General features: G+C 48.1%; 1 protein-coding gene across 1 annotated transcript in view; it reads right to left on the reverse strand.

Moving 5' to 3' along the window:
- Positions 1–26,501, reverse strand: part of SNED1 (sushi, nidogen and EGF like domains 1) — a 684,146-nt gene that overhangs the window by 287,185 nt on the left and 370,460 nt on the right. Inside the window, 1 exon segment of the mRNA XM_030215639.1 lies at positions 8,776–8,892. Coding sequence (XP_030071499.1) covers positions 8,776–8,892 — 117 coding nt within the window.

The following is a 26,501-nucleotide window of genomic DNA, read 5'->3' on the forward strand; positions in this document are numbered from 1 at the left end:
TTTTCCCTCATCTAATATCCTTCCTCTATCTTCCCTCCATGTCCAGCATTTCTTCTCTCTCCCTTCCCTCCCCTCCATCCATGTCCTGAAACTCTCCTCTCTCCCCTGCCCCTCTCTATCCATCCATACCCAGCAATTCTCTTCTCTCCCCTGCCCCCTCTACCCATCCATGCCCAGCTATTCTCTTCTCTCCCCTGCCCCCCTCTACCCATCCATGCCCAGCAATTCTGTTCCCTGCCCCCCTCTACCCATCCATGCCCAGCAATTCTCTCCCCTGCCCCCCTCTACCCATCCATGATGCCCAGCAATTCTCTTCCCTGCCCCCCTCTACCCATCCATACCCAGCGATTCTCCTCCCTCCCCTGCCCTCCCCTCCCACTCCCAAACATGTCCAGCAATGTCCTTCACCCCCACCCTCCCCTCCCGCTCCCATCCATCTTTTTCTATTACCTCTGTGGAAGCGCTGCGTTATTTAAAGCTCTGCTGCCCGTCTCCAGCCTTCCCTGCTTGCTTCGTGATGAGTTTGTTCCCTTAGTCCCGCCTTCTGACGTCATTTCCTTTTTCCGCGAAGGCGGGACTGAGGGAACGAACTTATCACGAAGCAAGCAGGGAAGACTGGAGACGGGCAGCAGGGCTTTAAATAACGCAGCGCTTCGACGGAGGTAATAGAAAAAAGACGGATAGGAGCGGGAAGGAAGGATGGGGGTGAAGGACAGTCATAGGACATGTTTGGGAGCGGGAGGGAAGGTAAGCATGGCCTGTGATGGCGCCCTCCTGCCATGCTTACCTTGTGTAATGGAGCCAGCTCGCCCCGAAGAACAACCGGCTCGCAAGAGCTGTCAAAATTTAACAAGCGGCTCTTGCGAGCCGGTGCAAGCCGGCTCCAGCACACCACTGGGTAGGGGATAAGAGACAAAAGAATGGGCTTAGACTAAGGAGGGAATGAATGACAGAGGAGTTGGGGCGTCAGGAGCTTAAAGGCAGAGATGGTAGGCTAAGGGGGTTAGTACAGACTAATCTAAGCTAAAAGCCCACCTTTTTGATGCTGCTTTTAACTCCTAACCCTTATTTACTTGTTCAGTACCCTTATTTTATCATCCTCACTTTAATATTCCCTTATCTCTTATTTGTCCTGTTTGTCTGTCCTAATTAGATTGTAAGCTCTGTTGAGCAGGGACTGTCTCTTCATGTTCAAGTGTACAGCGCTGCGTATGTCTAGTAGCGCTATAGAAATGATAAGTAGTAGTAGTAGTAGTACAGACGATGAAAATGGGGTTCTAGGAAAGAAATGGGGCAGGGCAGGGACAAGGATAATGGGGTGCTAGAGAAGGGATGAGAGTGGAAGATGCAAAGATGGTAGGTAGGTGAGAGATAAAAAGGAATAGATAGGACTGGAGGTTGTGAGAAGAGAAGAATGAGGGGTAAAATCTACATATAAGTAAATGAGAGGCAGAGCAGAGAAAAATGGAGGAAAAAATGAAAAGGAAACTTCAGTGTCAGAGATATGTTGAGAAGGATTGGAAGAAGACAGAAGAAATGGAAAGGAGACCCCAGAACTGCCAATCCTGGCTAAGACTCCCATCATGTTTGGCTTCTTATATGGTTGGCATGGTAGAGAACTGACAACCAGTGATTAAGCATGGGTGGTTGAGGCCCGCACAGAGTGGCAGACACAGCTCTGACCACCTTGTTGGGCAGACTGGATGGACCATACAGGTCTTTATCTGCCGTCAATTACTATTTTACTGTGTTATATGTAACTTACCCAGTTAGAGGAGGGAGACTTTTCCCCTGGCCTGGCTTTGAACTTACATCCCAAAAGCATTAGGGTATTCCATAGTGTCCCTTCAGACTGGCACAGATGAATGGGTTATGCACTCCAGCAGATGGAGACTGAGAGCCACTGGCTTCTAAGTAGACCTATATGTGGCTGTGGAGTCCCCCTAGAACAGGCTTGTCCAACCTTTTTTCTATCAGGGGCCACATTTTATATTTTATAATATTCGGAGGACCAAAACACATGGGTGCGCACATACTCACACTCTCTTTCTGAGAATCACACACTCACGCACTCTGTGAGAACACAGAATGAAATTTGAAGGTAAAATTATGTATAATCATACCTGATAATTTTCTTTCCATTAATCATAGCTGATCAATCCATAGACTGGTGGGTTGTGTCCATCTACCAGCAGGTGGAGATAGAGAGCAAACTTTTGCCTCCCTATATGTGGTCATGTGCTGCCGGAAACTCCTCAGTATGTCGATATCAAAGCTCCATCCGCAGGACTCAGCACTTAGAGAATTACACCCACGAAGGGACACTCTGCCCAGCTCACCACCGCCGAAACGGGGGAGGGGAATCCGTCCAGCTCATCCCCGCGGAGCGGGGGAGGGACACCACACCCGCCGATGCGGGGGGATCTGGCTTATCCTGCAACCGCAACCGCGGGAGGAGCTGACTGACCCTAACACCGCCGAAGCGGGAGGGGTACAAAACTGCCCTACAGCCGCACGAAGCGGGAGGGAGTGCCGGCAGAATTTTAAGTCTCAATCCAGCCCCGTAAAACGGAGGGGAGAGGAATGCAGCAGCTCACTGTAACACAAACTCGTCTTAACTCTTGAAGAATCCAAGTGAAAAAACTTGAACACGAAGTCTTTCTGAAGTAACTGAAGACTAAACTTGAACCTGAAATGCAACCAGAATAAAAACAATACAGATATCTGGGAGGGGCTATGGATTGATCAGCTATGATTAATGGAAAGAAAATTATCAGGTATGATTATACATAATTTTACCTTCCATATCATCAAGCTGATCAATCCATAGACTGGTGGGATGTACCGAAGCAGTACTCACCCAGGGCGGGACATAGAAATCCCTGACCGCAACACTGAAGCTCCAAACCGGGCCTCCGCCCGAGCAGCCACAGTCAAGCGGTAATGCTTGGAGAATGTATGGGCCGAAGCCCAAGTTCCCGCCTTGCATATCTCTTCCAAGGAGACGGAACCGGCCTCTGCCATCGAGGCCGCCTGAGCTCTTGTAGAGTGAGCCTTCAGCTGGATAGGCGGCACCTTCCCCGCGGCCACATAAGCCGCTGCAATGGCTTCCTTGACCCATCTTGCCACTGTAGGCTTAGCAGCCTGCAGACCCCTACGAGGACCTGAATACAGGACAAACAGATGATCCGATTTCCGGAAATCATTGGTCACTTCCAAGTATCTGATGATGACTCGTCTCACATCCAGATATTTAAGAGCAGAGTACTCCTCTGGGTAGTCCTCCCTACGAAAGGAAGGGAGACATAGCTGCTGATTCACATGGAAGCGAGAAACAATCTTGGGCAGGAAGGAAGGCACTGTGCGAATAGTCACTCCTGCCTCAGTGAACTGTAGAAAAGGCTCTCGACATGAGAGCGCCTGGAGCTCGGAAACTCTTCTGGCTGAAGTGATAGCCACCAAAAAGACTGCTTTCAACGTCAGGTCTTTCAGAGATGCCCTTGACAAGGGTTCAAACGGCGGCTTCTGCAATGCTCTCAGCACCAGGTTGAGATTCCACGCAGGCACCACTGAGTGCAGAGGAGGGCGCAGGTGATTAACTCCCTTGAGAAAGCGCACCACAGCTGGCTGCGAAGCCAGGGAAACACCCTTCAGGCGGCCCCTGAAGCAAGCCAGAGCCGCTACCTGGACCTTAAGGGAACTGAGCGACAGGCCTTTGTCCAGACCTTCTTGCAGGAACGCCAACACTGAAGAAATTGGAGCAGTGAAAGGAGAAAGAGAGCCTGCTTCACACCACGCTGCAAAGATACGCCAAACCCTGGCGTAAGCAGTAGAAGTAGAGCGTTTCCTCGCTCTCAGCATAGTGGCGATGACCTTGTCTGAGAAGCCCTTCTTCCTCAGACGCTGCCGCTCAATAGCCAGGCCGTAAGACCAAAGGGGGAGGGATCCTCCATCACCACGGGACCCTGATGTAACAGGCCCTGCTCCACTGGCAGCCGCAGAGGATCGTCGACTGAGAGCCTGATCAAGTCCGCATACCAGGGACGCCTGGGCCAATCCGGACCCACCAGGATTATCCTGCCGGGATGCTTTGCCACCCGGTCTAGTACCCTGCCCAACATGGGCCAGGGCGGGAACACATAGAGAAGCTCTTGTGTCGGCCATTGTTGGAGAAGAGCATCTACTCCCAGGGATCGAGGGTCCCGTCCTCTGCTGAAGAAGCGCGGCACTTGGCAATTGGCCGATGACGCCATCAGATCTAGGCTCGGCTGGCCCCAGCGCTTCGTGATGTCCAAGAACGCCTGAGCAGATAGCTGCCACTCTCCGGGCTCCAAGGTATGGCGACTGAGAAAGTCCGCCTTGACATTCATGACTCCGGCAATGTGGGCCGCTGACAGCTGTTCCAGGTTCGCTTCCGCCCACTGGCATAGACTCATAGCTTCCTTGGCTAGAGGGGCGCTCTTGGTACCTCCCTGGCGGTTGACATAGGCCACAGCCGTGGCATTGTCCGACAGGACCCGTACAGGCTTCAACACCAGTACCGGGATGAACTCCAAAAGCGCCAACCGAATGGCCCTGAGTTCCAGGAGGTTGATAGACCACTTTGCCTCTGCAGGAGACCAGAGCCCCTGCGCTGTCCTTCCCAAGCAGTGGGCTCCCCAGCCCGATAACGAGGCGTCCGTCGTGACGACAATCCACTCTGGGGACACCAGAGGCATTCCCGCAGACAACTTGTCTGTCTGCATCCACCAGCTCAGCGCCTTGCGCACTGCTGGATCCAAGGGAAGACGCACCGCATAATCCTCCGACATCGGAGTCCAGCGCTGCAGCAGAGAGTGTTGTAGTGGTCTCATATGAGCCCTGGCCCAGGGCACTACTTCCATCGTGGCCGTCATAGAGCCCAACAGCTGCACATAGTCCCAAGCCCGAAGAGGAGAGGCTACTAGGAACTGGTCCACCTGAGCCTGAAGCTTGACAATCCGATTGTCTGGCAGGAACACTCTGCCCACTTGGGTGTCGAATCGAACTCCCAGATACTCCAGGGACTGAGTCGGGCGCAGCTGGCTCTTCTCCCAGTTGATGATCCATCCCAGGGAGCTCAAAAGAGCAACTACCCGGTCCACAGCTCTGCCGCACTCTGCATAAGAGGGGGCTCGGATCAACCAGTCGTCCAGATAAGGATGGACTTGTACTCCTTCCTTTCGCAGGAAGGCCGCTATGACCACCATTACCTTGGAAAAGGTCCGCGGAGCAGTAGCCAACCCGAACGGGAGGGCTCTGAACTGGAAGTGTCGGCCCAGGACTGCAAAACGCAGAAAGCGTTGATGAGGAGGCCAGATGGGAATATGCAGGTACGCTTCCTTGATGTCCAAGGATGCCAGGTACTCCCCTGCCTTCACTGCCGCTATAACAGAGCGGAGAGTCTCCATGCGAAAGTGCCGCACTTTCAAGGCCCGATTGACCCCTTTGAGGTCGAGGATAGGCCGGACAGAACCTCCTTTCTTTGGTACCACAAAGTAAATGGAGTAACGCCCCTTGCCAAGCTGACTTTCTGGCACCGGAACGACCGCACCCAGGCGGATCAGATTGTCCAAAGTCTGCTGCACTGCCACAGCTTTGACCGGAGACTTGCAGGGAGAGAGTACAAACCCGTCTCTTAAGGGTCGGCAGAACTCTAGCTTGTAGCCGTCTCTGATGACTTCCAGCACCCAAGCGTCTGAAGTTATTGTGGTCCACTCGCCCAGAAACGAGGACAGCCGTCCTCCAATCTGCACTGGGGCGTGGACCAATACCCCGTCATTGGGTACGAGACCCTGGGGGAGGACCGGAGGGAGCACCTCCGGGACGGCGGTCTCTGCGAAAGGAATGCTGCTTGGGGGAGAACTTCCTCTTAAAGGAAGAGGGGGCAGAAGCACCCGACCTGCCCGGGCGGTACCGACGGGCTTCCTGAAACCGTCCTCTGGAGGTACCGGGACGAGCACTAGCCCGAGCCCTGACCTCCGGTAACTTCTTGCCCTTAGACGTGCCGAGATCAGTCACGATTTTGTCCAGCTCGACCCCAAAGAGCAGCTTGCCTTTAAAAGGCAATCTAGCCAGGCGGGATTTTGAGGCGTGGTCAGCAGACCAATGTTTCAGCCAAAGCCACCGCCGCGCAGAGACAGTCTGAGCCATGCCTTTAGCTGAGGCTCTCAAGACATCATACAGCAAGTCTGCCAAATAGGCCAGGCCCGATTCCAGGGCTGGCCAATCATCCCTCAAGGAATGATCCGAGGGGAAAGCCCGCTGCACCATAGTCAGGCACGCCCTGGCCACATAGGAGCCGCAAACTGAGGCCTGCAAACTTAAAGCAGCCGCCTCAAAGGACGACCTTAAGGCCGCCTCCAATCTCCTGTCTTGGGCGTCCTTTAGGGCCGTGCCACCTTCCACCGGCAATGCCGTTTTCTTAGTCACCGCAGTGATTAAAGAATCCACGGTAGGCCACAGATAGGCCTCACGTTCACTCACAGCCAAAGGATAGAGGCGGGACATAGCCCTAGCCACTTTAAGGCTCGCTTCTGGGACATCCCATTGAGCCGAAATTAAGGTGTGCATGGCATCATGCACGTGGAAGGTTCTAGGCGGGCGCTTCGTCCCCAGCATAATGGCAGAGCCAACAGGGGCTGAGGGAGAGACGTCCTCCGGAGAGGAAATCTTCAAAGTGTCCATGGCCTGTAACAACAGGTTGGGCAAATCCTCCGGGTGAAAAAAGCCGCGCTGCAGAGGGGTCATCCGCTCCATCCGAGCGGGGATCCGTCTCCTCCAAGGAATCCGCAAAGGACCGTTGGGAGACCCCAGACACGCTGCCCTCATCTACATCGGAGGAGACAAATTCCTCCAAGGCCTGGGAATCAACCCGAGGGCGTTTACCTCTGGGAACCTCAACCTCTTTACCAGAGGAGGGAGCGGGGGCAGCGTTGTGCATGAGGAAGGCCCGATGCAGCAGCAAAACAAACTCGGGGGAGAAACCCCCCAGACTGTGCACTTCCGCAGCCTGGGCAACAGCCCTAGGCGCTCTCTCAACCGGCGCTCGCAACAGCGGGGGAGAGACATGCTGCGCATCCAAAATGGCGTCCGGCGCGAAACTCCGCGAAGGAGCCGCGCGGGAAGAACGGCTCTTAACTTTAGCCGCTTCTGTGCCGTCGCCCAAATTAAGGGCGTTCATGGCATTAATGTCTCCAACCTCAAGGGCGGCCCAAGAAGAAGCTGTCCGAGCCGCGTGGCCGGCCAAGATGGCGAAGGCGAGGAGCGGGGGATGGGCGTTTATGGCGGGAAAAACCGCCACGCCGGAGGAAGGACCGGGACATGCATCGGTCGCGAAACTGTCACCCACCAAGGGCGAATCCGGCTTGAAGACCCCCGCATCCCCTCTAGAAGCGCTCGAGCGACCCGGGGAGCGACCCTTTGCGCCCTCGCCCTCCGACGCCATGTGCCACGAGGAGAAGAATCGGGGAACCCCCGCCCGCTATAAAAAGGTAAAAATTACCTGCTGTCCGCTCCGAGTCGTAACGACCTGGTGTCTCAGTGAGTAGCTGCAATAGACGCTTAAATAAACGTCGAAATAAACGCCTTTAAGGCCGTTCAAATTTTTTTTTTTTTTTTTTTTTTTTTAACGGAGCCAGCGGGAGGGGGGAGAAAAGGAGGGACCTGGCACCACCAGGTTTGCACTTGCTCAAAAGAGCCCTCAACCCCAGGCACTCAACAAAACCTAAAAATTAGGCTTGGAGGCCTAGCCAGAGCTGCTGCTGATGTGTGACCACCACCTGCTGAGATAGAGAACATACTGAGGAGTTTCCGGCAGCACATGACCACATATAGGGAGGCAAAAGTTTGCTCTCTATCTCCACCTGCTGGTAGATGGACACAACCCACCAGTCTATGGATTGATCAGCTTGATGATATGGAATTAAATATTATTTATTCATTTACTTATAAAAATTTGTACACTCATTCTAGATGGTGGAGACATGATACAAAGCATAACTAGATAAGAAATGAGCAGAAATTGGTTCACTCTCCATCTCATGTACCCCTCCCCAGCCTTCACCCAGTCTCTCTTTCTCTGGATAACATTAGGACAGCTTTTTTGATGTCCTAACTTTATCCTGGCACTTACCCAATTAGCGAACTCAAGTTCACCACTAACCTGGTAAGTCCAGCTCCACCCCACTCTGTCCCAGTGCTGGTGTTATACATTCATGGGCCCAGGGCAGAAACCGGGGAAGGGGCCCAAAAGCTGGCCTTCAGGCTATGCCTCTTTTAGCTTGAGTTAGGTATGGTATGGGGGCCCAGGGCAATTGCCCTGTTTGCCACTCCCTAACGCTGGCCCTGTTCTGCCCCAGTACTAACTGGATAGTGCTGCAGCTGTCTGTGCTGATATTCAGTGGCACTAACTAGTTAAGTGTCACTGAATATCAACAGCAGAGCTAGTCAGTGGGATTTAACCAGGCAGGAGCCTTCCCACCCAGTTAAATATCACTGAATATCCATCCATTATATCTTAATTTTATTGTGATCCACTTTGGACATTTTTTTTTATTCAAATCAGAATACATTTTTTAAATTACACTAAATTCTCTCAGACAGGGGCTGTAAACCAGGTCTCCAGCAAATTTATAGTAACTAAACCATCTGATGATGTCCTCTTGTCTACATGTTACAACATAAAGACTAGCTGGGAATAGAAATTTATCTCCAACCCTTTTCAGTTCTGTAGTTCTGTACCTAAAATACTCATACCTGTTTCACAATGCCGCCCTGTGTAGCCGAGTAAACAGTCACACTTGTACTTGCCAATATAATGGAAACATGTGCCCCCATTTTGACATGGCCCAGATGCACATGGGTCTGGCTTTCCTGAAAAGAACAGAGACATACTGTACATCTTTGTAATTTGCTGTAAAGTACCCTAGTTTATGGTGACATATAGATAATAATAATAACAATGAGTAACACATCTCTACATGCTCTTGTCACAAAAATATGGCATTTCCATCTGTGTAGTGTACTGTCACCTGCATATCATCCTGACATCTACACAATGCTCTGTTATTCATGAACTTTCATTCAGCTGTCCTACACTGTCAACCATATATTGTATGTGTTGTGATCATACCCTTCCCCTGTTTATATAATGGGCCAGATTCAGTAAATGGCTCTGAGAAAAATTCATGCTCAATGCTATTCTATAAAAGGCGAGTGATCTTTGTAGAATAGCACTTAGCATGTTTTATGGTGCCCAACTTTGGTGTGAGAACTTACACTAACTGAAACCTGGTGTATGTCCTGGTCCACAATTTGGGTATGCTGCAGGGGCGTAGCTACCGGTGGGCCTGGATGGGCCCAGGGCCACCCAGTTTAGCCTCAGGCCCGCCCCACATCCCGGACCCCGACAACAGCTTGCCACCGCCGATCGCGATTCTGTCTACCCCCTCTCTTCCTCCCTCCCTCCGGCGCTGCAGTCTTTAATCTACCTGAGATCCCAGCAGCATTAGCGATGTATCCATGCTGCCTTCGCACTGCTTCCGGGGCAGTGCGAAGGCAGCGTGGATACATCGCTAATGCTGCCGGGATCCCAGGTAGATTACTGCAATGCCGGAGGGAGGGAGGAAGAGAGGGGTAGACGGAATCACGCGATCCTGGACCTCGCGGGCGGGCGCCTTCGCAGTGCCCCGGAAGCCTTCTCTTAAAGAGAAGGCTTCCGGGGCAGTGCGAAGGCAGCATGGATACATCGCTAATGCTGCGTGCCCGGGATCCTAGGTAGATTACTGCAGCGCTGGAGGGAGGGAGGAAGAGAGGGGTAGACGGAATCGCGCGATCCTGGACCTCGCGGGCGGGATGCAACTTGATGTGGGAGCGGTGGGGCACAGCAGAGGGAGGGTGGTGAGCAGAGTGAGGGAAGGAGCAGGAGATGGATGGGACTAGGAGGGGTGGTGAGCAGAGGGAAGGAGCAGGAGATGGATGGGACTAGGAGGGGTGGTGAGCAGAGGGAAGGAGCAGGAGATGGATGGGACTGGGAGGGGTGATGAGCAGAGGAAAGGAGCAGAGGGTAGATGGGACTGGGAGAAATGGGGCACAGCAGAGGGAAGGAGCAGGAGATGGATGGGAGGGCAGGGCCCAGGGAGAGAGGAGAAATTGCTGGACATGGAGGGAAGGGCAGGGGAGAGAGGAGAATTGATGGGTATGGATGAATGGAGGGGGGCAGGGGAGAGAAGAGAATTGCTGGGTATGGATGGATGGAGGGGACAGGGGAGAGAAGAGAATTGCTGGGTATGGATGGATAGAGGGGGGCAGGGGAGAGAAGAGAATTGCTGGGTATGGATGGATGGAGGGGAGGGGAGAGGAGAGTTGCTGGACACGAGTGGATCGAGGGGAGGGAAGAGGAGAGAGAGGAAGGTAGCTGGACATGGGTGGATGGAGGGAAGGGCAGGAGAGAGGGGGGTTGCTGGACATGGATGGAGGAGAGGGAAGGGAGAGAAGAAATGCTGGACATGGATGGAGGGGATGGAAGAGTGAGGAAGGAGATGAGATGAGGGAAAAGGAAGAGAGGAGAAAAACTGCACATGGATGAAGAAAGTAGGCAGAAGCTGGATCCACTGGACAGTCAAGTCTGTGGAGGACCCAGCTTTTACTTACGGATATAGAGCAAGAAATGAAGAAGAAAGGCGGAAAGTAAAGAAATAAATGGAAAGGAAGCCCTGGAAACGAAGTTAAGAGGACAGATAGCAGCAGAATCAGATACTGGGCCAGCTTGATCAGAAAAACAAAGTCACCAGACAACAAAGGTAGAAAAAAATCATTTTATTTTTCATTATAGTGTTTGGAATATGTCCACTTTGAGAATCAGTTGCTCAACATTAAAAGTTTATATTTATTTATTTACTTATTTATGGCATTTTATCCCACATTAAACATGAATTAGATTGGAACCTGGGATCATTTAATGTTTTTTTTACTGGAGAGAGTAATGCATTGCCTCCCCCCCCCCCAGGCTCTCTCCCCGGCTATAGCCAGCTCTGCAATTTTGATGGGAGGTGGACGATGGGGGGGGGGGGGGGGGGGGGGGGGGGGGGGCGGGGGGCAAGAGGTGGACTGGGGAGAGAGCCTGTTGTAAACATTTACCAGCACACCACTGTCTAGTGCCCACCCACCCAACCTGTTGGCCCACCCAAAAATTGACTTCTGGCTATGCCACTGGTATGCTGCCTTCAAATTCTGTAACACTGCACATAATTCTTTGGAATGCCCCTGACCTGCCCATATCCCTCCCATAGCCAGACCTTGCTATGGAGGGCAATAGTAATATTTATTTTATTTATTTTTGTCAATTTATATACCGTATCTTATTGCAACTGCAAGACAGAACGGTTTACAATTTGTAAAGTAAAAAAGAACAATACAACATTATATGTACAGTTTAGACAAACAATGGAACTCCAATCATTACAGGAAAGCACAGCAAAACCCACAATTAGCTACATAAGATAAAAACAGTGTAGATCATGATTTAGTATACAGGAAAGCACCGCAAATACAGAATTGAGTACATAGTATAAACTACACAAACATAAACAGTACAAATTATGATTTAATATACATTGAAGTTTCCTTTTGTAACCTAGTTTCCCTTAATCTAAATTCTATTCTACATAGTTGATAAAGTAAAAGGTTTTCAAAAGTTTCCGAAAATGAAAGTAGGATTTTTCAAGTCTGATCTCTTTTGGAAGACCGTTCCAAAGAGAAGGGGACAAATAGAAAAAAGCCGATCTCCGTGTAGATTCCCATCTGGCCCTAGCGAGAGGAGGAATAACTAACCTGTTATCTGTTAGGGATCTAAGGGTTCGTGTGGCAGTATAAGGAATTGTTAAATTCGACAGGTAGTCAGGGTTTAGTGTGTGAAAAGCCTTATGGGTCAGGACTAAGGCTATAAACTTCTCTTGCTTCAACTGGAAGCCAATGCAGTTGATGTAATAAAGGTGTTACTCTGTCATCCCTCCGGGCCCTACAAATCATATGTGCCACTGTATTCTGTATTCTTTGTAGTTGTTTCAAACTAGCTTGAGTAATCCCTGCGTATATAATATTACAATAGTCTAAGCGTGATATGATGTATGCAGATGTTTTTAGGGAATCCCTACTAATTGAATTCCTAACTGATCTAAGTCTCCTATGATGGAAGAAAATTTTTTTCACTACATCAGATATTTGTTCCTCAAAAGTCAGAGCAGAATCGATTATGAACCCAAGATATCTAAAGGACTTAACTGTAGGGATGCACTGGCCAAATAGCGTGGGTACCATTGCTGGACATGTACCTTGTCCTACTATCCAAGATGTTGCAGTCTTATCTGGGTTTAACACTAGTTGATATGTTGTCAGCCAGTCTGCCACTTTATCCAGACAAGTTTGAAGTGGTGTAAGGTCTATATTAGATGGTTTAACATAATGAATAAGAAGGAAATTGTCTGCATATGAGTAAAAACTAATACTCATTGTTTGAATGAGGAGTGCCAAGGGACTAACATATAGATTAAACAGTAATGGAGACAGAACCGATCTCTGTGGAACCCCACATGATAGATTGTATGTTGTACAAGAAGATTGCTGCTGAACTACTTTGAATGAACGATCGGTAAGAAAGGATATAAACCACTTCATAATTGTCCCTGAAATACCAATTTCACTTTGTCAAGAAGTAGTTTATGATTAATTAAATCAAAAGCTGCAGATAAGTCGAGTGAAACAACCAAGGCGATATAGCCATGCTCTAATTTTGCATGAATCTCACTTACCGGTAATAGTGAAGTCAGAATAGTCTCTGTGCTATGGCCTTTCCTAAAGCCCGATTGTCTAGGATATAACACATTTTTGGAGTCCACATAAGTCTGCAATTGTCTGAACATTATTGTCTCTATCACTTTGGATAAGAACGGAAGATTAGAGACTGGTCTGTAATTGTTGGGTGATAAAGGATCCAATGAAGGCTTCTTCAGAATAGGCTTTACTAGCGCTTCTTTCAGAACAACAGGGACTACCCCATCTGAAAGACTCAATGTGATAACTGAATGCATAAACTGTTGAGTTTCTTGCGTGTGTTTTTTCAGTCATGCTGATGGTATAGGGTCCAAAGAGCTATAGGTGGGTGATAGACCTGCGACTAAAGTGTATAGCGATTCAGTAGATGGGATTTCAAAGTCCTGCCAGGGTACGGATAGTTGTAGATTTGGGGAATTGTTCGTATGACTGATCCCTGATAAAAAAAGAAAAAAAATATATAAGAAGAACCAGAGCCTAAAGGGTACATAGAGGCATAGGAAGTTTTTCTTTGGTCTGAGGGCTGTAGATTATTGTCAGGAGCAGTTTGTGACAGTTGGGTCTGGGGACATTTGCTGATTGCACAGTTTCAGTTCCCCTTTTGTTTTGGACATTTCTTGTAAATAATCTGATCTCTGCTAAAGGGTGGTTTCTCAGAGGGCTGAGTCAGATAACATTCTAGCAAGGGGCAGTCAGCCACATACGCATAGGATATATATATCATGCAGCTGCCAGCATTGGAAGGGCAGACGTGGTGTGCTGAGGAGTCAGCTCACTCCTTCTCCCTTGTCAGGATTGCTGGACATACTTAGATTAATATGAAACCAGCTTCTGATAACTCCCACCTCCCTCATGAATTCCTGAGGATGGCAGATGGACCAAATGTTGCCCAGCTGCCTGCTAGCCCTTTGTTTCTCAAGTACCCTTACTTAACATACCTTTGTCCTCTCTGGGCATCTGGGACTAGGGCTCTCTGAGAACAATGAAAGCCAGACAGATAGGCTCCAAAACTAGGGACTTCAAAGATTAAAACCTGTGAAAGTGCTCACCTTCCTTACATCAGGAAACTAAACTGGAGTTTGCAAAGGAAAGAGCTGATAACAAAGGCTGGAAGGAAAGAAGTTATTTGATCCTTCTTTGTTCCTGTTAAGTATATAAGCAGAGCACATGGCTCGGCTTTTCTCTTTTTCTGCTCCTCTCCTTGAGCTCTACCCCAAGGCTCTCTCTCTCTTTCTCTGCACACCCACATCTTTACCTCTCTCTCATTGATTCCCATCTAAACACACACACAGATACAGCATTGTAATATTTACCTGTACTAAGTGTTGTGAGCCTATATATGTAAATACAATATACTTTCTATATATATCCAAACCCGTGTGGATTGTGTATTCTTGGGAACCCACTGCCTCTATGAACTGGACCCAGGACCCTAACTGGGCAACGAATGCTGACATCCCTTACCACAACTTTCCTCTTTATCTTACCTACCTAGGATCCTTTTATTGCTTTTATGCTATTTGACTTGCTGTTTCTTATGCTGAATGAATCAGAGAGAACTTAATTTGGTGCTACTGGAGTGTATTTTTGGTACAGTATAAATATTAGTAATTCTTCACAAGGGTGAGTATATAGGGTTCTTGGGGGTGGGAGACTCATGCTTTTCCCTGGTCATCTTCCTTAGGGTCCTGGTACAACCCCCTTTTGGTTTGCATGCGAGAGGATCTGGATGCAGATCTTGCTAGAATCATATGCAGCCAGATCTGCGCACAAATCCAAATTAGAGCCAATTAACATCAATAATTAACAGCTAATTACTAATTGTTAATGGCTCATTAACTAATGTATTAGCATGTGGATTTCAGGATTTTGAACAATTTAAGGTGTCCAAATTTGTGTGCCATTTATAGAATCCAGGGGACGTCTAACACCGCAGTATGTTCAAATAGCAAGGGTGTGTGTTGTGGGCATGTTTTAGGTGGGACTAGGGAGGGTCCAAAATCAGGACATCCAACAGCGATTACTAAAGGGGAAGAAACTACTAAGTTTAAAAAGAACATAAGAATAATCATACTGGGTCAGACTAATGGTCCATCTAGCCCAGTATCTTGCTTCCAACTGTGGCCAATCCAGGTCACAAGTACCTGGCAGAACATCCTAATTTAGACCTGTTTTAGTCATGTCCAGGGTATTAAAAGCTGCTCTAATTGAGTAGCTGACCATAGAGGGATTAAGGCATAACACCTCCTTAATCCCTCAGTGGTTGCTGTCCTCCTCCCTTTCCCCTGAAAGTGAAACTGAAAGGAGATACCAGGTTTTATGACTGCTTCAAGTATTTTGGGCATTCTTAACAAAGCAGGTGCCAGGTCTGAGGAGCAGCCTAATACTGTGTACTTTAAACTGAGGGATAGGGGATTGCAATTATTTCCCATGAACAAAGAATTCCCAGTGGTTCATAAGCTTGCGTTGATTAAGTCCCTGCCCTTTGTACACATCGCCTGTCGCTACTTCCGATTGGAAAAGTCCATAGACCGTTATTAAATGGACTTGGGGAAAATCCACTATTTCTGGGATAAGCAGTATAAAATGTTTTGTACTTTTTGGGGATCTTGCCAGGTATTTGTGATCTGGATTGGCCACTGTTGGAAACAAGATGCTGGGCTTGATGGACCTTTGGTCTTTCCCAGTATGACAATACTTATGTACTTATGTACTAGGGACCCAGGTTCAAATCCTACTTTAACTTTTTTGTTTTATTGTGAGCCCTCCAGAAACAGAAACAGACATACCAAGTCACAAGCATTTGGCGTGTGACCAGTGGCGTACCAAGGGCGAGGTGGTGGGGGCGGTCTGCCCGGGTGCACGCTGCTGGAGGATGCAGAGAGCAGCCACGCGCCTGTCGGCTCTGTTGGTTCCCTGCTCCCTCTGCCCCGGAACAGGTTACTTCTGCACCCTCCAGCAGCCAAGAATGCACCTGGGGGGAGGGGGCTTGATGCGCCGGGGAGGGGGGTGTCATTGCGCAGGGGTGTGTGTGTGTGTGTGTGTCATGCTGCACCCTGGGGCGGATCGCTGCTGCTGCACCTGGGGGGGGGGGCGGTGCGCAGCGGCGATCCGCCCCAGGTGGCAGCCGACCTAGGATCGCCACTGTATGTGACACATGCATTGAGCCCCAGACTCCAGCTCACACTCCAAAGCCCCTCCTCTCACACATTGAGAGAAGGTGACTGTGGTGTCTGCCTGCATCTCCCTGCATCCAGAGCACCTCCGGTTCCAGTATCTCTCCCCTTCCTTCCCTCCCCCCTTCCTGGTTCCAGCATCTGTTCTTCTTCCTCTTTCTCAATGGTCACCATCACTTTTTCCCCTTACTGTTGCTATTGGTACTGCTTCAATTGAACCAGCCTGCCTCGAGGCAGGGCCGTGCCAATGCAGTAAGCGGGGTAAGCAAGGCAGGGGGGCACCTGCCTTCGAGGGGCGCTGCTGCCTTGTGGTCCCTGCCTTCCACTCACTTGCAAAATCTTTTACCTGAAGTTGCGATCGCCCCTGCCCTCCTTTTCATGGCAAACCGGAAGTGAAAGCAACACAGCAGTATTCACTGAGGCAGGCAGGCTCTTCAAGTTATTTGAGAGAATGCAACCAAATTGCTATATATGCTGTGGTTTGGGGCTAACTACTCACTCAGGGTGAGCTTCAGAGCTTGAACAGCATTCAAATTAAAGAGAACCTGAAATTTTAAAAGTGCTAAAAATAAGTTTTAAAAGTATTTGTATTAAATCTAATTGCAGAATTCAGGTGCTGAGAGTCTGTACTTGGTTGTCATATGCTCAGATTTGTTTAAATCATATGCAAATTAGTCCGTTTTTAGGAGGTTCTCATTTGCATATTTATGAATAAAAAATGATGGAAGTGTTTACAGCCTTAATGTTAGAGCATGGCTCTGATCAAAAGTGTGAAGTTTGGTCCAAAAACGAAGGGTTTATCTAGTGTTTTTCACTAAAATTCCCATTACAGTGTCTGTATGTTAATCTACATTCAAATACAGCTCTCGGATTGGATGATCAGCTTCTGTTAGAAATCTGCCCAAGGGAACAGAGTGAGACAGCAACTAACTGTGGGTTTGGCCAAGAGAGACATGCAGCTGTGAGTTCCTGTGTTTGTTGACTGAAATTATAAAAGACTGCCAGATTATGTGGTAAATGAGAAAATATGAATGAAAAGAGGTTGATGGAGATTGAAGTTTGAGGTTTCTCTAGTGAAAAAGGATCTGAATATTCAGGATTACTTGAAGTTTATGAAGAATAGAAAGGGTGAATTTCAGTTTAAGAGTGTTTAAATCCTATAAGCTATATAAAGGCTAGGTAGATTTAAGTGACTGTAAGCAAGGAAACCTTAATATTTGATCTGAAATAAATATTTGATCTGAGATAGTTGAGACAAATGTTTGATCTGAATTATATCCTTTGGTGCAAAGGAGATTAAAAAAAGAATCTTTGGAAACTAAGAGGACTTTGCTCACATTTTGAATTAGCATTCCTATTTTGAGTTGGAAATCTTTGAAGTGTTATGAAAATACATTTTGCTTTAATGAAATTGCTAAACTTTAGAGTCCGAGACTTATCAATGAGGGATACATACAGTGCTATTTTTTCCTGAGGTCCGGCTTACTTGCCTGCTCCCTTCTGTTCCTGCTCTGCTAGACGGAGGGGGGGGGGGGGGGGGCGCCAACTGATAGTCTGCAGGGGGGCACCAGAGACCCTAGGCACGGCCCTGCCTCGAGGCTTCGTGCCTTCCCCATGATGTGTACCACCCCAAGGAGGTTTAATAGACAGGAGATGAAGTGATGTCAGAATGCTGAAACCAATTAAGTCAGTCTAAGTTTCCCCTTCCCAGGGTAGCTGTCATCCCCATTCACTCAAACAAACAAGAAAATCCATGAGCTGCTGCATTCCGCCTTGTCTTTCTTTACTGTGGTAGCATTTTTATTTAATCACACTTATATTTTCAAACATGCCAGCTTGTGCAGCATACGGATATACACAGAGTGTTATGAGAATCAGAGTTTCTATTTATTTATTTATGACATTTATATCCCACATTTAACATGTATTAGGTTGAAACCGGGGAACATTTGAAAACTTTTTTTTTTCTGTGCCTAGTTCAAAAGAGAAAGATGGTTTGTGGGAACTTGCTCCTTCTGTTTTGAAGAATGCACTTAATATTGTTTATTATGATTATTTACTACTGGTTGATATACAGCAGATGTTAACCAAGTCAACTTCATGCTTTGTAATATAATTTTTAATAGTATATTCTCAGTTATTACTCAAATACAAATAAAATTATAATGTTAATTATACAATCGTGTCTGCCTCTTATGGTAGTTAGGATAACCTGGTCCTGGAGTTACCCAAGGCAGTCAGATTTGTCAGGATATTGACAGTAATAGAACCCATGGAGGGGCATAATCGAAAGGGGCGCCCAAGTTTTCCTGAGGACGTCCTCGCAGGATGTCTCGGCGAAGGGGCGGTCGGGGATGCTCAAATCGTGAAATTTAGGTCAACCTTAGAGTTGGTCATCCCCGATTTTCGACGATAATGGAAACCGAGGACACCCATCTCAGAAATGACCAAATCCAAGCCATTTGGTCATGGGAGGGGCCAGCATTCGTAGTGCACTGGTCCCCCTGACCTGCCAGGACACCAACCGGGCACCCTAGGGGGCACTGCAGTGGACTTCAGAAATTGCTCCCAGGTGCATAGCTCCCTTACCCTGTGTGCTGAGCCCCCCCAAAACCCACTCCCCACAACTGTACACCACTACCATAGCCCTAAGGGGTGAAGGGGGGCACCTACATATGGGTACAGTGGGTTTCTGGTGGGTTTTGAAAGGCTCATATTTACCACCACAAGTGTAACAGGTAGGGGGGGGGATGGGCCTTGGTCTGCCTGCCTGAAGTGCACTCCACCCACTAAAACTGCTCCAGGAACCTGCATACTGCTGTCATAGAGCTGGGCATGATATTTGAGGCTGGCAAAGAGGCTGGAAAAAATATTTTTAACATTTTTTTTGAGGGTGGGAGGGGGTTATTGACCACTGGGGGAGTAAGGGGAGGTCATCCCCAATTCCCTCCGTGGTCATCTGGTCATTTAGGGCACATTTTTGTGGCTTGGTCGTAAGAAAAAAAGGACCAGGTAAAATCGTCCAAGTGTTTGTCAGGGACACCCTTCTTTTTTCCATTATTGGTCGAGGATGCCCATGTGTTAGGCAAGCCCCAGTCCCGCCTTTGCTACGCCTCCGACACGCCCCTGTGAACTTTTTTTTTTTTGTTACATTTGTACCCCGCGCTTTCCCACTCATGGCAGGCTCAATCCGGCTTACATGGGGCAATGGAGGGTTAAGTGACTTGCCCAGAGTCATAAGGAGCTGCCTGTGCCTGAAGTGGGAATCAAACTCAGTTCCTCAGTTCCCCAGGACCAAAGTCCACCACCCTATCCACTAGGTCACTCTTCCACTTTGGTCATCCCCGCGAAGGAAAGCAGTTGGGGATGCCCCAAATCGGCTTTCGATTATGTCGATTTGGGCGACCCTGTGAGAAGGATGCCTGTCTTGCGATTTGTGTCGAAAGATGGGCGTTCTTTTCTTTCGAAAATAAGCCTGATAGTTTACTACAACCTCTTAGTCACCCTCACTCTGACTCTTTCACTTCCCTTCCATAAGAACATATGAATTGCCATACTGGGTCAAACCATTGGTCAATGTAGCTCAATATCCTGTTCCCGGTGGTTGCCAATCTAGGTCACAAGTACTTGGTAGAATTCCATAAACTAGCAAAATGCCATGCTACCTACCCCAGGGATAATTAGAGGCTTTCCGCATGGGTCTACTTTAATAACCCTTTTTTGCACTTTTCTTACAGGAATTTGTGCAAACTTTTTAAAACTCAGCTACACTAACTGCTTTTAACATATTCTCCAGAAATTATTACTATTATTATTATTTACAGTATTGGTTATATTGTCTTTTATTTGTACAATATAATGGGGTAGAGTTTCCACAGGAGTGGATGAACGCTAAATCCCACGAGCGAAGATGCAAAAAAATAAAGTGGGAAGTGGACCAATGACTTCAGGACATAGAGACTGAGATGATATTCACGAAGCAAACTTTATTGTAGAGTTTACAATAAAGTTTGCTTCGTTAATATCATCTCAGTCTCTATGTCCTGAAGTCATTGGTCCACTTCCCACTTTATTTTCTTGCATTTGTACAATATATACAGTCTTTCAAGGCAGAATACAATATATAAAATATATAAAATAAAGTATATAAAAATAAAAGTATATAAAATAAAATGGAAACACATACATTAAAACAATATCAAAAATAATTATTCACATCTGTATGAACACAAAAGGTGAGGGTAATGTATAGTACAACAATAGATAAGAGTATTAAAATTATAGGGAAACGTCTTTAAAAAAGTAAGAAAGAAAGTCTTAGTTATGTATCAGCCCATATGATTAAATCACTGTTCAAATAACCAAGTTTTTAGGCCCACCTTTAATTTCTTATACAAAATCTTGTCTAAGTTCAGATGGCAATGAATTCCACAGAGAGGGAGCAATGCAACTACAAGAAATATGTTGTGACTTATCAAGCTATATTTTCTTATGTGATGGAACTGTTAAATAATTTCCTTGGGAAGAGCACAAAGGTTGAATCGGATCATAAATAAATAATGATGACTGTAGGTAAATTGGAGTCCTAGAGTAGAAAGCCCTAAGAGTCAAAATCAAGATCTTGAATTTAATTCTGGCCAGAACTGGCAATCAATGTTGTTCCTTAAGTAAAGGTTTAAGCATTATATAGTAATTTTATAGTCTGGAAATTGACCCTTCAGTAGGGGTTGGAATGGAAACTGACCCTTCAGTAGACAAATTCCATGAAGATAGCGAAAAAAGAAGGCCAACAGTTCTTAAGAAATCTCGGTGGAATTTCATCTACCAAGGAGATGGAACTCTGAACTGATAACAGTTTACCTAGTGATAAATGTGTTAAAGGAGTGAAATTTGAGAGAACACTTGATGAAATATGCCTAGGAACATCATGATGAGTTGGTTCAAGAGGAAGCAGATCAAAACGATGGAGAGCTGAAGAAGAGAACCCATACAGATCTAAAACTTTGTTCAGTACAAACTGTCCAAATTGATTGAGCAAAATTTCTGTTTAAAGTGGTATTTTCTTATTGTGTGGAGAAAAGGCATGAACTATTTGTTATAACTGCTGAGAAAAATTTCCATCTGAATATATTAAAGAAATATAGGGCCCTGTTTACTAAGTTGTGCAATAGGTGCACTAGTGTTTTTAGCATGTGCTAATGCTAGAGACACCCATAGGAATATATAGGTGTCTGTAGCATTTAGAGTGCGCTAAAAATGCTAGTGCACCTTAGTAAACAGGGCCCATAATCTTTTTAGCCAGTTTTATCTTCTGTTTACAAGGATATACAATGCTTTTATACTGTTCAAGATTTACAATTGATGGATTCTTCCTCCAAGTTCCCTCTGCCCTTCTTAAGAATTGTCTGGCAGATTGAAGCTCTTTGGAAAACCAGGATTTCCTAAACAATGGTTTTGTTAATCATAATGTTTAAAAAGACAATCCATTATGAGTACTGCACAGTACTGAAAACCAAGTTGAGATTTTATGATTTAATGAAGTGTGTGATAGAGGTGTAAAATTAGAAAGACAGGTAGCATCAAAAGCTTCCATATTTACAGCCGAGATATACCGTTTATAGGAATAAGAGGGAGTATTTACAGTTGTTTGCTAGTTCCAGTGTCGGGTTCTCAAGGCAGAACTGGAATTAATGAGCCCTTGGGCCACTGCTGAGGAGCGGCAGCGGCAGGCAAGACCACCCTGGAACTGGATACACAGAAGAGCAGGACTGGAACTCTGGACTGGAGTAGTACTGAGGCAGGCAACTAGAACAGGCAGAACAGGAACAACTTCACCTGCGCTTGACCACCGTTCCTCTGGAGTTGAGCTCCGGAGTGCGGGTGGCCGGAAGGACTTGCAGGATAAGGCAGGAACTGAAGATCCAGAGGACCCACCCTGGGTCCGGGATACACGAGGGAGACTAGGCTAAATACTAGACTCGGACTGAAAGCTGCATGCAGCCACTAAGCCAGAAACACAAGACAGACCAAGGGGACAAGACGTACACAAAGGCTAGGCAGAGACAGGATTCAGGATATACACTCAGGATATATACACTAGCTAGGCAGAAGCAGGACTCAGGAAATACAAGCAAGCTTGTCAGAAACAGGACTCAGAGTATACAAGCAAGCTTGGCAGAAACAGGACTCGTGATGTACTAGCAAGCTTGGCAGAAACAGGACTCAGGGTATACAAGCAAGCTTGGCAGAAACAGGACTCAGGATATACAAGCAAGCTTGGCAGAAACAGGACTAGGGATATACAAGCAAGCTTGGCAAGCAGACAGAAGATGCAACCAGGAACTAGCAGAGTCTTTGGGCAGGCAGCGGACCATAGAATAAACCAGGAGCTGACAGAGTCTTTGGGCAGGCAGCGGACAATAGAGTAAACCAGGAGCAAACAGAGCCTTTGGGCAGGCAGCAGGCAGAGGAATAAACCAGGGAGCACAGAGTCAGGGCTGAAGCGTCAGCAGCTCCAAACACAGAGAGAAAATGGCTGAAGTTTCAGACTCCAAACACAGAGCCAGGCAAAGGAAGGACTAGAAGTCCACAGACACAAAACAGAAGGGCAAAACCCACACGGAAGGACTAGCAGTCCACAGACACAAAGCAGAAGGGCAGCGCCCACACAGAAGGACTGGCAGTCCACAGACACAAACAGCAGATGGGCAAGAGCCCCAGAGAAAGGCTAAGTAGCAGCGTAACAGTGCACTCACTAACCTCACAACCTTTTGGCATAACACTCTTACTTACTATGCAAAGGCCCTGAATGCAAGCACAGCACTTCCTTATGAAGGCTCTCACTGATGATGTCACCTACTGCAGGACAGGAGCAGGGAACACACTCCCACCAAGGAGAGGCTAGGAACACATAGGAAGAACAGGCAGGAGCCATCCTGGAAGCTGGCACAAAACAAGCGGGAGCCATCTTAGATATTGGCTCCTCAGAGAGGCATAGCCCACACAGGTGAGGTCTAGTGAAGCAATCAGCACACAGAGACAGAGACAAGACTAACACAGAAACAGACAGAAGCCAGCATAGATGCTGACCCCCAGAAATAAGGTAAGTCTGAGAGTGGTCACGACCACAGACGTGACAGTACCTCCCTCTCAAGACCCCCTCCCCAGTCTCAGGTGTCCAGGGGTAACTGTGGTGAAACCTCCGTATGGATTTCAAAGCCCAAACATGGATTGCTGGACTGGAAGCAACAAGGAAGTCCAACACTCGAAGACAGGAGTGGGGTTTGAAGACCAGAGGCTTTTTCGAATCCCCGCTGGGCAGAATCAGGATCTTGGAAGCAGCAAGAGGAACAAGATTCAAAAGGAACCCTTCGCTGAGGGAACCCACAACGTCCTTGACCTCCTGGCAAATCCATGTAGTGACAGGAACAAGGCTGGAGCCAATACCCACGCTGACATCAGAAGCTGGACTGGGGTTCGAAGTGGCATCCAAGTCTTGACGGGAACTAGAAGTCTGAACAGAAGCAGAACTGGGACTGGAACCTGGAGTAGTATCCAAAGCTGGGCTGGGATTGGGACCCAAACTGGAATCAGAAGCTTGACTGTAACTGGAACCAGGAGCTGGACCAGGGTCAGGAGCTTGACTGGCACTGGAACTCAGCGTGGCCTCAGCTTCTTGGCTGGTACAGGAACTTGGAGTAGACTCAGCATCTTGGCTGGAACTGGAACTCAGAGTGGGCTCAGCATCTCGGCTGGAACTGAAGCTTGGAGTAGACTCAACTGCTTGGCTGGAACTGGAACTCGGGGCCGGCTCAGCATCTGGGCTGGTACTGGAACTTGGAGGAGACTCAGCAGCTTGGCTAGATCTGGACCTCTGAGTAGACTCAGCTGCTGGGCTGGAACTGGAACTCAGAATAGATGCAACAGCTTGGCTTGACCTGACGCTCCTCTGGCTGGATTGGGATGTCTTTCTAAGCCATCTCCTTTCGGCGTTGGCTTCAGGAGTAATCTGCAGGGCAGGCTCCAAAAGAAGACTGCGGTGGTACTCATAGAGCGTGATAGCAGGATCAAAAGCAGAAACAGGACTTCTCTGGACCCCAAGCCGTTGAACACACCTTCTCTCAGCTACCGCTTCGGGGGTATTCTCCAAGGCTGGATCAGAACAAAGTTTATCACGGTACTCTTGGAGCATCATCTCATCATGAAGAGCAGAAACTGAAGACAAATTCGTGGTCTGGACGCCCACACTGGTATCAGGAACGGAACCGGGACTAGGACCCGGGCTGGCATCAGAGTCTGGAGTGGAACTAGAACTCTGAACAGGAACGGAACTGGGGCTGGACCCCGGACTGGAATCACCCTCTTGCTTGGAACAGGAACTTGAGGCGCCCTTTGCCTCCTGGCTGGGACGGAACTTTAACTGAGGCTTGGCAGAAAATACCCCTTGGACAGGGATCAGAGGCTTGGTCTGAAGCGCCACTCGAACTGGACTCAGCGGCTTGACCGGATGGGTCACTTGGACAAGAACAGGAGGCTTGACCCGGAGCACCACTCGAACAGGACTTGGAGGCTCAATCAGAAGCGTCCCTCGGACAGGACTCAGAGGCTCGACTGGACTTGCCACTTGAACTGGAATCGAAGGGTCAGTATGAAGCACCCCCTGGACTGGACTCCGGCATCTAGGTGGCGGCACCACTAGGACTGGAATCAGAAGCTTGGTACGACGCCTCACTCGGCCTGACCTCAGAGACCTGGTTAGGACCGTCCCTCGGACTGAACTCAGAGGCTTAGCTGGAAGCGCCACTCGAGCTAGAATTGAAGGCTTGGTGGGACGCTCCTCTCGGTCTGGACTCAGACCCAGGCTGGGCCAGAGATCCAGAACAGGAACTAATCTGGAACGGTAACCCAGGTCGCTCTGTAAAAACTGCTGAGGAGCCTTGAACGTGGGAATTCCACAGTGCCTTCTTTCAGCCTCAGCTTCAGGAGTATCCCGCAGCACTGGGTCCTTAAGAAGACTGTGGCGGTACGCAAAAAGCATAGTACAAGGATCAAAATCAGAAACTGGACTATGGCGGACCTGATGCCACCAGAGACGCTTCCTTTCGGCTGCTGCTTCAAAAGTATCCTTCAGAGCTGGGTCAGACAAAAGTTTTACTATGTTACTTTGTATGTTTTATTGCAGTACACCTGAAGCGTCATAAAAGAATCCAAAAAAGTAACTGGGCTGGCATAGAGATCTGAACAAAAATCAGGAGCTGCACCCGGGTTGGAACCCGGATTGTCCATGGAGAACAAAGTCATGGGCAGGAAGCCCACCTGGACAGATAATCTTGCCGGACTCATGGCCTTTGCATTCTGTCGGGTTCTCGAGGCAGAACTGGAATTCGTGAGCCCTTGGGCCACTGCTGAGGAGCGGCAGCGGCAGGCAAGACCACCCTGGAACTGGATACACAGAAGAGCAGGACTGGAACTCTGGACTGGAGTAGTACTGGGGCAGGCAACTAGAACGGGCAGAACAGGAACAACTTCACCTGCGCTTGACCACCGTTCCTCCGGAGTTGAGCTCCGGAGTGAGGGTGGCCGGAAGGACTTGCAGGATAAGGCAGGAACTGAAGATCCAGAGGACCCACCCTGGGTCCGGGATACACGAGGGAGACTAGGCTAAATACTAGACTCGGACTGAAAGCTGCATGCAGCCACTAAGCCAGAAACACAAGACAAACCAAGGGGACAAGAGGTACACAAAGGTTAGGCAGAGACAGGATTCAGGATATACACTCAGGATATACACACTAGCTAGGCAGAAGCAGGACTCAGGAAATACAAGCAAGCTTGGCAGAAACAGGACTCAGGGTATACAAGCAAGCTTGGCAAGCAGACAGAAGATGCAACCAGGAACTAGCAGAGTCTTTGGGCAGGCAACGGACCATAGAATAAACCAGATGCTGACAGAGTCTTTGGGCAGGCAGCGGACAATAGAGTAAACCAGGAGCAAACAGAGTCTTTGGGCAGGCAGAGGAATAAACCAGGGAGCACAGAGTCAGGGCTGAAGCTTCAGCAGCTCCAAACACAGACAGAGAGAAAATGGCTGAAGTTTCAGACTCCAAACACAGAGCCAGGCAAAGGAAGGACTAGAAGTCCACAGACACAAAACAGAAGGGCAAAACCCACACGGAAGGACTAGCAGTCTACAGACACAAAGCAGAAGGGCAGCGCCCACTCAGAAGGACTGGCAGTCTACAGACACAAATAGCAGATGGGCAAGAGCCCCTTAGAAAGGCTAAGTAGCAGCGCAACAGTGCACTCACTAACCTCACGACCTTTTGCCATAACACTCTTACTTACTATGCAAAGGCCCTGAATGCAAGCACAGCACTTCCTTATGAAGGCTCTCACTGATGATATCACCTACTGCAGGACAGGAGCAGGGAACACACTCACTGTTACATCTGTGCTCACCTCGCCCTCTGGTGGCCA

This window comes from Microcaecilia unicolor, chromosome 10 (genome assembly GCF_901765095.1).
Source record: "Microcaecilia unicolor chromosome 10, aMicUni1.1, whole genome shotgun sequence".
Taxonomy (NCBI): domain Eukaryota; kingdom Metazoa; phylum Chordata; class Amphibia; order Gymnophiona; family Siphonopidae; genus Microcaecilia; species Microcaecilia unicolor.